Raw genomic sequence first — 13525 nt, forward strand, 5'->3', positions numbered from 1 at the left:
CAGTTACTTTATAGCTCTGATCCTAACTTGTCTTGACTTATCTTAACAATGAGGGTTATATCAATGGTAGTGCTGACTGTCTCTCCTTTTTCCCATTATCATATAATGTTCTGTTATCAATTGATAGAGTTCCTAAAATTACAGGACCCTCCATAATTACTGGTAACCCTAGCAAACATGCACGATACACACGAACATGTTAACATGTTCCATGCCAAAAAAACAAGTTGATCAATCAAGAACAACACAGACAGCTATTAGGTTATTTTAATAATCGTATTAGATTAATATTTTCCCAAAATTTCTGTGGAAATTAAAAAAAAGTTTTAATGTGTCAGCTTTATAATGACTATAAAGAAGCTCAAACCAAATTCAGTCATTAGTTGGAGCAATAATCTGATACTGTACCACAACAGAACCACACCATTCCGTATGTTGAGTATGCATACTCTTTGTTGACAAGAAAGAGCAGACGGCGCCGCTGGTGTAGTGGTATCATGCAAGATTCCCATTCTTGCGACCCGGGTTCGATTCCCGGGCGGCGCACGTATTTTTTTCTATTTACTTTTTTCATTTTAGATAGAATCATAGTTTTGCTATGTTTCAGGAAACGCTTCATTTCGAAAAATATGTATAGAACACACAAATCCAACAACCGTGACTGGAAAGCGCCTTTTTTGTCTGTAGATACAAAAATAACAAATTACCATAAATCATGGGAAACAATTAATTGCACAGTTTCATCTCGTGAGTGGTAACAGGGTGTGAAATTACAGTGGCCTCCATACAGATGTGATGGGAAGACACATCTTTGTGTGGGTGAAGGAGCGTTTGATTTTAGCTTCATTTCAGCGCGCTGCTAGGCTGACGCTGCTGACGCCGTTCCTCCGCCATCTTCAACTTCCTATTGTTTGCCTCAGACGGAGAGGGGGCTGTATGCTGCGTGTGGGAGACCTGAGTTGGAGACGGATTTCTCATTGAACGGAAGATATAGCCCCTGTGCTCCTGGTCTCTCGGGTTCAGTCCAGACCTGTTGTATGTCATTGGAATAAAGCCCCCTCCGAGGACTCGACCACTGAACCCTGACGATGGACGACGAACAACCTAGAACCCTGTGAGTAACTGTGGCCCTGTCTATGTCCTGGAATGCTCAGGCTTCGTCTAGTTACTGCAAATGTTTCCACGTTGTTACAATTAGGAAGCTGTAAACCTTTGTCATTTCGCTGGCAATATATTTATACTTTATTATCTCACATCAGGTATGCCACACTGAAAGACTCAAAAATTCTAATTTTTCGGCGCACAAAATTAAGGTTTTATTTTCAAGTGTAAATAAACGGATCGGTAACTCACTTTAAATCGAAACTGAGTAGCTAGCTAGGCACTGCTGCAATTAGTTAAAGATGGGACACCATTTAATTTTAGTTATATAAAACATATCCGTGTTTGCATCCATTGTGGTGTAATAAGATGATATATAAGACGTGTGTGGACTGCAAGGAGATTTTAGAAAGTATAGTTTGAGCCACAACTTAACCCGAGGCCTGTTAGAACCGGTTAGCCAGATCTTTAGCCTAGCTAGCTGGCAGACGAGCCACGTCAACGCGCTCACAGACCTCACCGGACACCCCTGACTGCGGGGGTGACCGTTTCACCAGTCGCTTGTGGAAACATAAACTAATGTTTAGTTTAATAGCGCCATATTTTTGTTGTTTTTCTTTTTATATCAGAAATTGCGGTGTCTTTGGCTACCCCGGCGAACTAGCCTTTGTTTGCGTGCTACTTCCTGTTTGACTGGGACTCAGTTCGCCCATCTCTCTGTCTTTGCTTGTAGGTATGTAGGAAATCTGTCCAGGGATGTCACCGAGCCCCTCATTCTACAGGTCTTCCAACAGATAGGACCTTGTAAGAGCTGTAAAATGATCAATGATGTAAGTGACTTTTTCCCTCCGATGTGTTGAGATCTCCTGTTCAAAATGTTGCTCACATGATGCCCATAAAACATAAAATACTAGAGGTGCACTTGAGGCCGATTTCCGACTTTGACTTTTTGCAACTTTGATCTGCTGATACCGATTTTAGCCCATTCCGTTTCATTTAACACACCATTGTTTCCAACTCCTGATAAGTTAAAACTTTTAACAATTACATAATGCTTATTATGAAATAAATCATTGTTTTATACATGTACAAAAAGGTCTCTCTGTGTATCAAAACATAGACAAAACTTTCAGGCTATTACACACAGATACTACAACTATTACTGTTTTCAGCAATTCTGTAATGAGTCATTACTAGTATGTGGAGCAGAGGGAACAATCGCCCACAATGTGCTGGTGTTACACAGCTCTGCAGTTTGCTTTCATTTCATTTCTTACAGCCGTGGTTAGCCATGCTAACTGTAAACTTAATTCTCAGTGTGCATTTCCTATAGAGCTGGTGGACGCTCAACCGTGAGGTTTCCAAAACACTGGCAAGATCCTAAATGTTATTTGTTTTGTGACAAAGGACCGTTCCTTTCAAATTGATAAAATTGAGTATCAGTGTTGCAGTACACTTTTCCCTTTATCAGCTGGTATCTCCCTCCAATTTAAATAAATCACTGGCTTTGTTGCCATTACAAATGTTCGTGAAATTTATTGTCGGGGGGGAAGAGGGGGGAAACCACGATTTCGCAATTTCAGTGTTTCCGTTAAACAGTATACAGCAAAAAAAAAAAAAAAAAACGGACTTCATCCTAACGCCAAAACTTTATATTGAGAAATGTGAGTTTGTTTTAAATTGCCATGTTTCCATTAAGCACATTTATTTTCCAAATGGCACAATTTTAAGGTCAATGGAAAAACAGCTACTGATACTGAAAATAATTAATCTCTCTCAGTAACAACTTCTACACTGAGAAGCATTGTCAGTGCAGCATAGATGTGTTGGTGTGGTGCATTTACCGCTTAGAAAAACAATAAGACTTTTTAAACATTCTGACAGGTTGATTGCTGTTCAGGGTCAAATTGGTCGTTTTCAGCAGTCGATTTCTTGGTGCATCTTTAGTATGAACTCATCACTGACACACCAGGCAGCTATGTGGTGGTGTGTTTCACACATAATTAAACTGTTAACTTATGATTAGTGTTATTTTACTATTGACAGACGGCTGGAAATGATCCATACTGCTTTGTGGAGTTCTATGATCACAGGCATGCTGCTGCCTCATTGGCGGCCATGAATGGAAGGAAAATATTGGGTAAGGTAAGCTATCGTATCTACAGGGTGAGTGGGGATGGGGAGTCGGGTCTGTGGGCTTTCCAAAACAGAAATGAAATCTAGATGAATCATACAGAACGTGTGAATCTGTTCTGTTTGTTTGAATTATGAGTGCTGCATCCAAACCTGTCAGGTTGGATCTGTCCAAAGTGAATTTGATGTAATTTGGTGTAATACGAGTTGTTAAGAACAGTGAAGTAGACAGTTAACATTTTATTCTGCAAAGAGCTTCATAAAGTTTCTAGGCGTGTTCAAATTGAATTGTTTTTCTCCACCTTTAATGTAAAGTCATTTATAATTTGTTTTTTTTATTTAAACACGCCCTGCCTTGTGCTCTCTGCTGTCTGCAGGAGGTCAAAGTCAACTGGGCCACAACACCATCCAGCCAGAAAAAAGACACAAGTAGTAAGTACTACAAAAAAAAGAAATGTTGTGACCAGATTATTTGGTATTTCTGTTGTTCTGCGGAGAAACTTGATATGTGTGGAAGCCAGAAGGACTAATGTGTAAACCGTTTTGCTCTTCCAGATCACTTTCATGTCTTTGTCGGAGACCTCAGTCCAGAAATAACAACAGAAGATGTCAAAGCTGCCTTCGCCCCTTTTGGCAGGATATCGTAAGTTTGGAGCCTGAAATTGATTGTGGGTTTTATAGAAATGGACTTTAAATGAGGGACAGACTACTCTAATGCCAGAAAGCAGCACAGCATTGTTTCCTTCCAGGCTGATATAACCTACTTGTATTTGAGATTCAAACAAAAAAACAACAACAACAAAAAAAAAAACACAAAATTCTGAATTAAAAAAAAAATTTAAACCCAGGGAGAGTCCAAATTACACATATGTTTAAACAGTATGTATAATTTGAATATATTCAAATACACCTGTTGCAATAAATCAGTATATTGCAATTTCGTTCATGGACTAAAAAGAGTTTATTTCTTAAATAAATAGTATAAAAACATATAAAAAATGTTTTTAAACATTTTTAATATGTTCAAAAAAATTAAAACCAATAGAGACTTGGTAATCTACTTAATTTCTGGTTTTGGTTGTTTGTGGTTTTTATTTCTGTTTTCTTTATTGTATTTGGTTATTTAATTTTTTTTTTTTAAATGGTGTTAAATGTTCAAAAAAATCAAAGTTTATTGATCTTTGAGAGGGCAAACCTTTGTTATACCATTATTACATCACTTAAAAAGGGTATCAAAACAACAATATTATTGTTCATCACTATCATTTTTGGGATTTGTAGTCATGACAGGCCTTAAATCAAATTTACACATCCACCCTCACAAATACTCGAATAAATGTTGGTCAGCTGATTACTCCTTGAGCACTTATCTTTATATATTTGATCACTCTTGGTAGAGTTGGGGGGATTTCATATAAATTGGTTGGGTTTGTGATAAATCTTGTACCTTTGGAAAGCCAGTTTATTCCACCTGTAACTGGCGTCACACTTGTAAGGAAAATGAGTTTGGTATGTGGCTTGTTCCCATTAAAAAAACTTAAATCCATCTTGCCATCGACAAATGTCTTATAACGTAGGCATGTGATGGTGTAGATTAGTGTCTGCCTAACTGGACAAACAAGGTCGGTCATCAGTAGAGGCAGTCTCAGTGCTGATATACAGGAATGAGATTTTGCAGCCAGTGCCAATCGTTTATCTCCACTCTCGGGGACCAAAGTGACCCTCAGAGGGAGTTTTATCAGAGATTATCTCCATAATTTGGAATGACCTTAACACCATCAAGAATCTCTGCTCATGTCAGAGCTTCCGCCTTCCAGATCAGCCTTTTCCCATTCAGCTCCTTCAGACTAGCCAGCAAAAATGAGCAAATATCTGGAGGACTGGAAATCTTCTGACGGCAATATTTCTCAGTGAAACGCTGGTAAAAACATTGTTAAAGAGTTAATAGAGGAGCCATGTTGCTCTTTCTGAAGGCGGAGCTTCAGAAAGAGCAGAAGCTTCTTAAAGAGACAGTTAAAATAGGAAGTAAAGTTTCTTTTAGGTTGTATTTGATGTATACAGCATTTTTATAACTAATGAAGGTAACATGTTGCATGGTTACTTGTGGTACTGTAATGTATAATTTTCCACATAATGTATGCGTTATGTCAGTGTTTCTCAACCCTGTTCCTCACCTCCCCCCTGTCCTGCATGTTTTAGGTGTTTCCCTTCTGTCACACAACTAAATTGTATCTCTGGGTGATTAACAGGCTTCTCCAGTACTTGATGGTCATGCAATCATTTGAATCAGCTGTTCTGGAATAGAGGCACATCTAAAACATGCAGTGCAGGGGGGCGGTGAGGACCAGGGTTGAGAAACACTGTGTTATGTGAAGAAAACACACAACACTGGCCCTTTAAACTTCAATCTAATCCAGCAAATAAAACCCAACAGGAATCGGGAGCAGGTTGAGCTGTGGAGGTTTGCAACCGGTGCAGTCCTCATTCTCTGCTGCTCCACCCACTAATGCTTCTCCATTTGGTGAAAATGAGCTTTTATTGCCAAGAAGCATTGTTACAACAAAGAAGTAATGTTCCACATACAGTTTTGTCGTTTTTTGTGTGTGTAACAGTGGTGTGAAGTGCCTGCTCCAGGTTTATTTAGGGGTTTGTGTTCTTTGTCAACAGGGATGCTCGCGTCGTGAAAGATATGGCTACAGGGAAATCTAAAGGCTACGGCTTTGTGTCTTTCTTCAATAAATGGGTAAGAAATCACTATTGTGTTATTACCACCGTAGATTGTCTGTGTTGTTGTTGAACTAATAAAATGTACCAGAGCAAAGCGGTAATACAAAACTTTGTGGTAAGCAGGGTTAGGTCTGTCGCAATAAATCAATTAAATCGTATGATAAATTAAAACGAGATCAGTTTCCATATGCATAATTTATAGTTTTTCTCTCTTTCTTACAAAAATTGGTTGGTTAAAGTTCTCAGTCTGGTGCTTTGGTCTCAAGTAGTTTTTTATTTTTTTTCTGAAGGACAATTTTGTTTGGAAGCTTCATAATTCGTTTTATTTGTTGTTTCTGTTTATTTTGGATATTTAGAATGTCTTCCGGTTCTAGTGTTAAATGCTAATTAGAATTTAAAATTTATTGCCTATAAGAGCCTCCAATCATCCCCTGTGTCTGGCCTTAAATTTCATTCAATCTGGTACCAAAAAGTCTTAAATATGACTTTCTGAAACTTGCACGAACCCTGGGTTTGTGTTGGTTGCAGCTAGGCCTGTCGCGATAAACGATAAATCAATTAATCGAACGATAAATTAAACCTATTGACCTCATTTTAATTATCGGCTTTATCGTCTCTTTCGGCCTTTTTTCTTTCTCTTGATGACACTGAATGAAAAAAGCTAAACTCGGGTGCTCTCCACTGACCCTCCCTTCCTATTTCCTTAGTGTAATGTCCAGTGCACACAACACGAGTTGTGAGTTGTTTGCCGATTGTCGGCCCATTTTCAAAACCAGAGAGACACATTAGCCGACAGAAATCCTAGGTAAACAGTTTGATCGGGTTCGTCGTGCCGTGTGGTGTCCAGCCACATGGGCACAAAATAATGGCTACAAGTCCAGTTAACACATTTTAATATCAGGCATTAATCAATGCTGTATTAGAATCTACCTGTGATGCATGTGGCTAGAGTCAGCGTAAAGTTCTGACTGAATGAAAAATCATTATAACCTATTTATGTCACGTTAACGAAGAACAGCTGAAAACTTACCGGGTTTATCAACTGAGGTAGCAATTTGGCTCCAACTTCTCCCCTTGTCATTTCTATATTCTTTGCACGAAATGTTGAATAAACATTAATGATACCACAAGTACGTTTTTTGTTAATCGAGACAGAGAATCCATTTTATTTTTGTTTTTGGTTGTTTTATTTAGTTTATCAGTTGCGTTGCGTTGTGTTGCGTGTTATTTTGAAAATAAAGGGCATCTATCAGGAAATCGCATGTATTAGTCATTTCCATTAAATCAGTGTCAAAAGATCTTGAAACAATATTATCGTTTATCGCAATAATTTTTTAGACAATAAATCGTTCAGCAAAATTTGTTATCGTAACCTGATTGTTCGTTCCTTCCAGGATGCAGAGAATGCCATTCAGCACATGGGGGGTCAGTGGTTGGGGGGCAGACAGATACGGACCAACTGGGCCACAAGAAAGCCCCCTGCTCCCAAGGCCACCTATGAGAGTTAGTGCATGTTGTCATTCCGTTTCGGATCACCTGCTGTGTTGAACCGACGGATTATCAGTAATGTGTGACATTCAACCCACCAGATAACTCCAAGCACCTCTCCTTTGATGACGTCTTGAGCCAGTCCAGCCCCAGTAACTGCACCGTGTATTGTGGTGGGGTCAGCACAGGACTCACAGGTGGGCAAACACCACAGTTTGTCACTGCAGTTCTTTCTTTTTAGTAGCAATTTACACTGTGAGTAAAGTTGTAGATGTAATCTCTGTAGTTTACACTTTTCAGTTTGTTCTTGTTCACGTTTTTGAAGACTCATCAGATTGAGATTTTTGAAGAGTTTGTAAATTGACTCTGGTCAAAATGAAACTCTTCTACGCACTAACATCTCTTATTATATGACGATAAGTTATATATTTGTGGTGCATCACAATTCAGATGAGCCATTGAGAAGTTTTTCAGAATGATGTAGAGCGTTCTGTCGATCAGCTGTGATCATAACATAAAATTCTGTAACTTTATCCTGATCCTTAAAATGCAGAAGGACATGTAAAGTCCAAAGAGGTATTTAAAAAGACTTTTTGAATATGGATATTTAAGTTACTTTGTTTAGGAGAGTCTAGATGAGGTTTAGGGTCACTAAAGGAAAAAGGAATATTTTCTCAGAATTACCACTTTTAATGTCAGAATTTTTTTTTCTTTTACCAGAGGTCTTATGTTTTTTAATAAGGGGCCTTTTTCAGTGTCTTATGAGACAATTGTAGAAAAACGGTGTCTTTAGTAAGAGGCCTTTTCAAATTTGTTGTAACACAACAAATTTGATATTTGAGATATTTCCTTCCTACAGCCTTCACCATGTACAATCATTCTTTGAACAATCTTGAATGAATGAGTTGAAACATTTAATTTCCCTTTTGAATTTGAACTCCTTTGTTTGGGGAAACCAATTTATTCTGGTTGTTAAATTAGCTGCAATCCCCGGTAAAAACTAGTTAAATCAAATTCATTATTAAAAAAATAAAATCGGCTCATCCTGACAAAATGCTGTTAAAAACAAGAATATTAAAATAAACCAGGAAAACTACAAGTTAAACAAATTTGCTGTCAGCCTGATGAAATGACATCACTAACATTTTTGGGAGCATCTAAAAGCTAAAACAATTTTCACCAATGAATACGGTTTATCTAGACCCCTGTTGGTTATCATTTCATGACCCTTTGGCCCCCAGATCCGAGTCCTTAATGCTCCTTTCTGCTTCGTTTCCAGAGCAACTGATGAGACAGACCTTCTCCCCATTCGGACAGATCATGGAAGTCAGAGTTTTTCCAGATAAAGGCTATTCATTTGTGAGGTATGTGGAGTTAAACCGTTTCATAATCGTACCAGACGGGTTTTATACGATACTTTATTACAGCTTTTTCAAATGAGAACTGGAACAGGTTTTTCAGGTCTCTACTGCAACTTGGACCGATTAGTTGTATACAAAGCAGTGTCTCTGTTCTGACTGAGAGCCTTTGGCCTTTCTGATCTCTGTGACTTCTTGATTGTTTTTTGTCTTTAGTGAATAAACATTTATCCAAACAGCTTTTCCACGATTCATTTGTCCAACTGTTTTGTGTTTAGGTTCAACTCCCACGAATCAGCGGCCCATGCCATCGTCTCCGTCAATGGTTCTTCAATTGAGGGCCACATAGTGAAGTGCTACTGGGGTAAAGAGACGCCAGACATGATGAACTCCATGCAGCAGGTGTCGATGCCCCAGGTAAGGCTGCTGCAGAAGAGCAGCGTCTGTTAGTGGATAAGTTGTTTGCAGCCACAGTATGGACTGACTGTCTAAATTTACCTTGTTCCTTGGCGTAGGCAGTAATTATTGTGGTCAATGTCTGTGTAATCAGTCAGTGTATGTGATGTTGGACGCAAGCTAGTATTTACAGTAACAGGACTAGCAAGCATGAGCAGTTCTGTTATGGGGTTAAACTGGCTCTGGTTTTATCCGCTCCATATTTTCCTGTCAGTTTATCTTTTTGCCCAATTTGATATCGGCATACAAGTTCAGCAATTTTATATTTATACAAACAGATATTTTTCCTGCAGGTTTAAAAAAGCTGAACAAAAAAAAAAACAAAAAACACCATTCACAATTTGCAGGACACTGTAATATCCACATTACACCAGGAGGTGGCAGTATCGGCATTAATATAAAAAATTCAATCGTTTAATTCCGAAGGTTCTTCACAGCAATTGTAGTTCGACTTTGCTTGTTTCTCGTTACCTTCTTCAGTTTACATTGGAAATTTAACAGAAACGGTGGAAAAGAAAATGTGAAAAAAAAAAGACGAAAAAAAAATATCATGGCTTCATTGTTGTTTTTCAGCACCAAAGGCTTTAGCTCCCTCCACAGTTTCTCTCAGGCTCAAGTCAAGTCTCTGGTTGTATAAAATTTAAAGCGCCAGTACCATGTAAAATATACTTTTTTTCAGCTTAATCTCATGTTAGGATATTCCTTTATCAAAAACATACCTATAGAGTGTTGCCTTGATTATGTCATGCATGTTTGAGAAATCCTTGAACCTCCCATGGCAACCATTCAGCTCTCGTACTTGGTTCCTTCACACTAGCCTGCAGCAATTGGCAAACACGTGGTGGAACTGCACATCAGCTGAGATTATATGAGCTATTTCTCAGCTCAACGCTGGTAAAAACATTGATAAAAGGTTAATAGAGGAGCCATGATGTGATGACTTCCTGAAGGCAGAGTTTCAAAAAGCAAGAGATTCTTAGAGACATGCGCCCTATTTCAAGGCATTAAATTATGAAGTCAAATTTCTTTTAAGTCATATTTTATATACATTTAGAATCATAACAACTGTAGGTAACATAGTTGCTTGAGTGTTCTATAAAATGACAGCATGTGGCAGGAAAATGCATAATACTGCTCCTTTAGCGTAAATCCAGTCGGACATGTTGAAACAAAAGATTGCTCTAAACCTAAATCTGCTACATGTGTCAATTCAGCATTTAAATCACTTGGATTGACTTTGTTTTGTTGTTGGGTGTAATTCTGAATCAAACTGCATTTGAATTGGGTTAAATAAGACAACTTTCGTTTGAACTAGACAGGATATAAATTGTCCTGTAAAATGGCTTGAGATGCTTGTTATAAATTACAGCTACATATTATTCTTGAATTCTCACTGGCTATGAAGTGAACATGTGTTTCAGTTGTAATAGAAAACCCTTACAGGGCTCAAATTTAGAGGTTTTAATTGTTTTTTCTTAAGTAACAAAATATAAACAGAAATGTACAGAATATCTCTGCATCCTTAAAGGGGAAGTGTTATGCAAATTTCACATTTTGCACATTTTTGCACTTCCATGTGTTTCTACTTCTCCTAAAACATCCCAACTGCTTACAAAAAACCCCGCCAGCTTTTGGCAACAAGTTAATGTTGTTTGGTGCCATTTCATAAGCCTCCAGGATGTAACATCACAAATCAGTAGACACTGCCCCTCCCCTAGCAACAACCCCGTCATCTAGCAACCCTGGCTGAGCTCCAGCATGTTTGGTCAACTGGTTTTACCTGCTGTATGAGCAAGAAACTTGCTCTTCAGAAACTGCATGCTTGTTGGTTGTGCAGGAGACACTACTTCTGTGTTTTTCAGATTTTTTTTTTGGTGGGTTATTGAAGCTAAATGTAATTCACTGCCAACATACCATTGCTAACTAGCTGGCTGTTTTTGTGTGTCCCAAGGATAAGTGCAAATGTATTTCCAGGTATCTGGACAAAGTTTGTACATTTCAGTGGTGGTATACATCTTAATGTCTATGCATTATTGCCCCAAAAAGATCTCAAACTTGTGAAGTGTGTGGATGTTTTGAGTGCTGCAGGAATCCGTATTAAAGACGTCCTTGTCCGCTTTTAACCCCTGAAGCAGAACAAGATCGGCTTCGCTGCAGCCCAGCCCTACAACCAGTGGGGCCAGTGGTACGGCAACGGGCCCCAGATCAGCCAGTACGTCCCCAATGGGTGGCAGGTCCCCACCTACGGCGTCTACGGCCAGGCCTGGAACCAGCAGGGCTTTAAGTAAGTAGCACGGTGGGCAGCGGGGGCTGCTCTTCACCGCCTTCTCCTACTTCAGCAACCACAGGACTTCACCTTCAAGCAAGAACCAGCTCTGGCCACAAGAGAGAGCAGTATCACTCGACACCTCCTATGCTCCCTCTTGACTTCCCTTCTTCACCTTTTTTTTTTAGAAGATTAAGAAACGAGCACACACCTCGACCCCCGTCTGAACTGAGATCTAACCCGCCTCAACACGTCCGTGTTGTAGCCCTGCTCCCTGTGTACAGCTCATCACTTTCTGTTTCAACAAGTTTATTTCAAAAATGTTTCAGTTCCAGTTTTGTCCTCCCCACTCGTCCTCACGACTAAATTCTAAAAAAAAAGCAGCTTAAAAATAGAAATGAAAAATGATTTATCATGCAACTTGACGAGAGTTTAAAAATATTTCTTGTTAGTCAGGTCTGTCCTTTAAAGCTGTTGTTGATGTTTATGTCCATTCATACCATTCATTTCTTTATTTCATTGCTCTGTTTTGTTTTTCCCTGACTTGGTCTGAATATGAATGTCATGGAGTTTTGTGTTTTTAGATGTCCTATGTGCAGTGCCATGTGCACTCGACAATAATAAAGGAGAAGCTGAAAGTCTAAGCTTGTATTAATTGATCCCACTCGAAGGTGAATAGAAATATTTAAGTTCCTGTGAAAATCTGTTTCCACTTGAAACTTGAAGGTAAAAATCTCTTGAATGCTTAATAATGGCTTTACTTTCTGGTTGATGGGATTTAATCTGATCTCGTTTGAGTGAGGCACGCCAGCTGAAGACTTCATGATGTGAAAAGAGGCCATGTTTGTCAGGGCGGCGGAGATGGGATGGATTATTTAGTTTGGCGTCTTAAAGCTGTAGTTTGTAACTTCTGTAAAAATATTTATTAAAACTGTCAATACGTTGTGACAGTACAATATGAAACGGATAATCTGAAAAGAAATGATCTCCTCCATCTCCTCCCAGAGCTATAAATGCACCTGACCAAAACCAACCAATCAGAGCAAGGAGGTGGGTCTTGGCGCTGTAAATCACTTAATGTATCCACTGCTGAATGTGCTAATGGCGGACAAACAGCTGTAAGAAAACAATTTATCCACTGTCATGCTACACGGAAAGTGATTAACAGCGCTAAGACCCGCCTCCTGGCTCTGATTGGTAATAGTTGGTACTGGGAAAAGGTAGAGCTTTATATATATATATATATATATATTTTTTTTTTTTTTTAAAGATCTCATACCGTACTGTCACGACATGGCAACAGTTTTAAAAACAAATCTATTTCTTATAAAGGTTACATTCTACAGCTTTAAGCCTGTTTGCTTTTCGTCTGCTTGTCCATCCATACAATAAAACCTTCTCTTTCTGTACTTCCGTTTAATTTTGTTACAAGCTTCTTCTTTTATTTTATTAATCCAGCCTTCCTCATCTTCACCTTCCTGTCTCTAGCCTGTTTAAATTCCAGTAACTCTTGTGCACCAGCGTCCTTTTAGCTCCCTTTCGCCTCGTCTCTTCTAACCTGCTGGCATTTTGTCTTTCTCTGCCTCTCTCTCTCTCTGTTCCTCTTCTTTTGCAGTCACTTACCGGCCAGTGCTGGGTGGACTGGCATGAGCGCCATCAGTAACGGTGGGGTAATGGAGCCCACACAGGGATTGAATGGGAGTATGCTAGCCAACCAGCCCGGTATGGGAGCCACAGGATACCCCACGCACTGATAGGTGGGCAGGGCGGGAGGTTTGTCAGCGATTCGGCCCGTTTGATTGGCTGCACGGCGCTCTGTGTGTGGGCGGGGGATGTTTAGACTCCGCCTTCCCGGTTTGCGGCAGGACTTAAAGACTCTTAACGGGATGTGGAACCTAACGGGGGAAGGTCGACATCTGTGAAATGTAAATGATTCTCATTGGGGGGACGGGGCGGGGGAGGGGAGGGGTAATGGGAGCCAGGGAGCGCCCACTAG

General features: G+C 39.4%; 1 protein-coding gene and 1 non-coding gene across 3 annotated transcripts in view; both read left to right on the forward strand.

Annotated features, from left to right (window-relative positions):
• The first annotated feature begins 475 nt into the window (after positions 1 to 475).
• trnag-ccc (transfer RNA glycine (anticodon CCC)) lies at positions 476 to 546 on the forward strand. The gene has a single exon. It is a non-coding gene; the product is annotated as a tRNA-Gly (tRNA).
• A 294-nt stretch (positions 547 to 840) lies between these two features.
• Positions 841 to 13525, forward strand: part of tia1 (TIA1 cytotoxic granule-associated RNA binding protein) — a 13750-nt gene continuing 1065 nt past the window's right edge. Inside the window, exons 1-12 of one of the 2 annotated variants that reach the window (XM_008417689.3) lie at positions 841 to 1114; positions 1835 to 1931; positions 3148 to 3246; positions 3612 to 3666; positions 3790 to 3877; positions 5902 to 5977; positions 7356 to 7464; positions 7551 to 7646; positions 8729 to 8813; positions 9086 to 9224; positions 11399 to 11547; positions 13145 to 13525. The exon at positions 13145 to 13525 is cut by the window's right edge and continues 1065 nt beyond it. In XM_008417689.3, coding sequence (XP_008415911.1) covers positions 1089 to 1114; positions 1835 to 1931; positions 3148 to 3246; positions 3612 to 3666; positions 3790 to 3877; positions 5902 to 5977; positions 7356 to 7464; positions 7551 to 7646; positions 8729 to 8813; positions 9086 to 9224; positions 11399 to 11547; positions 13145 to 13283 — 1158 coding nt within the window. In that variant the 5' untranslated portion in view covers positions 841 to 1088 and the 3' untranslated portion in view covers positions 13284 to 13525. Of the gene's footprint in view, positions 1115 to 1834; positions 1932 to 3147; positions 3247 to 3611; positions 3667 to 3789; positions 3878 to 5901; positions 5978 to 7355; positions 7465 to 7550; positions 7647 to 8728; positions 8814 to 9085; positions 9225 to 11395; positions 11548 to 13144 lie in introns of both variants that reach the window. The other variant, XM_008417688.3, reaches the window with a different exon arrangement.

This window comes from Poecilia reticulata, chromosome 9, assembly GCF_904066995.2.
Source record: "Poecilia reticulata chromosome 9, P_reticulata-male-v2, whole genome shotgun sequence".
Taxonomy (NCBI): Eukaryota; Metazoa; Chordata; class Actinopteri; order Cyprinodontiformes; family Poeciliidae; genus Poecilia; species Poecilia reticulata.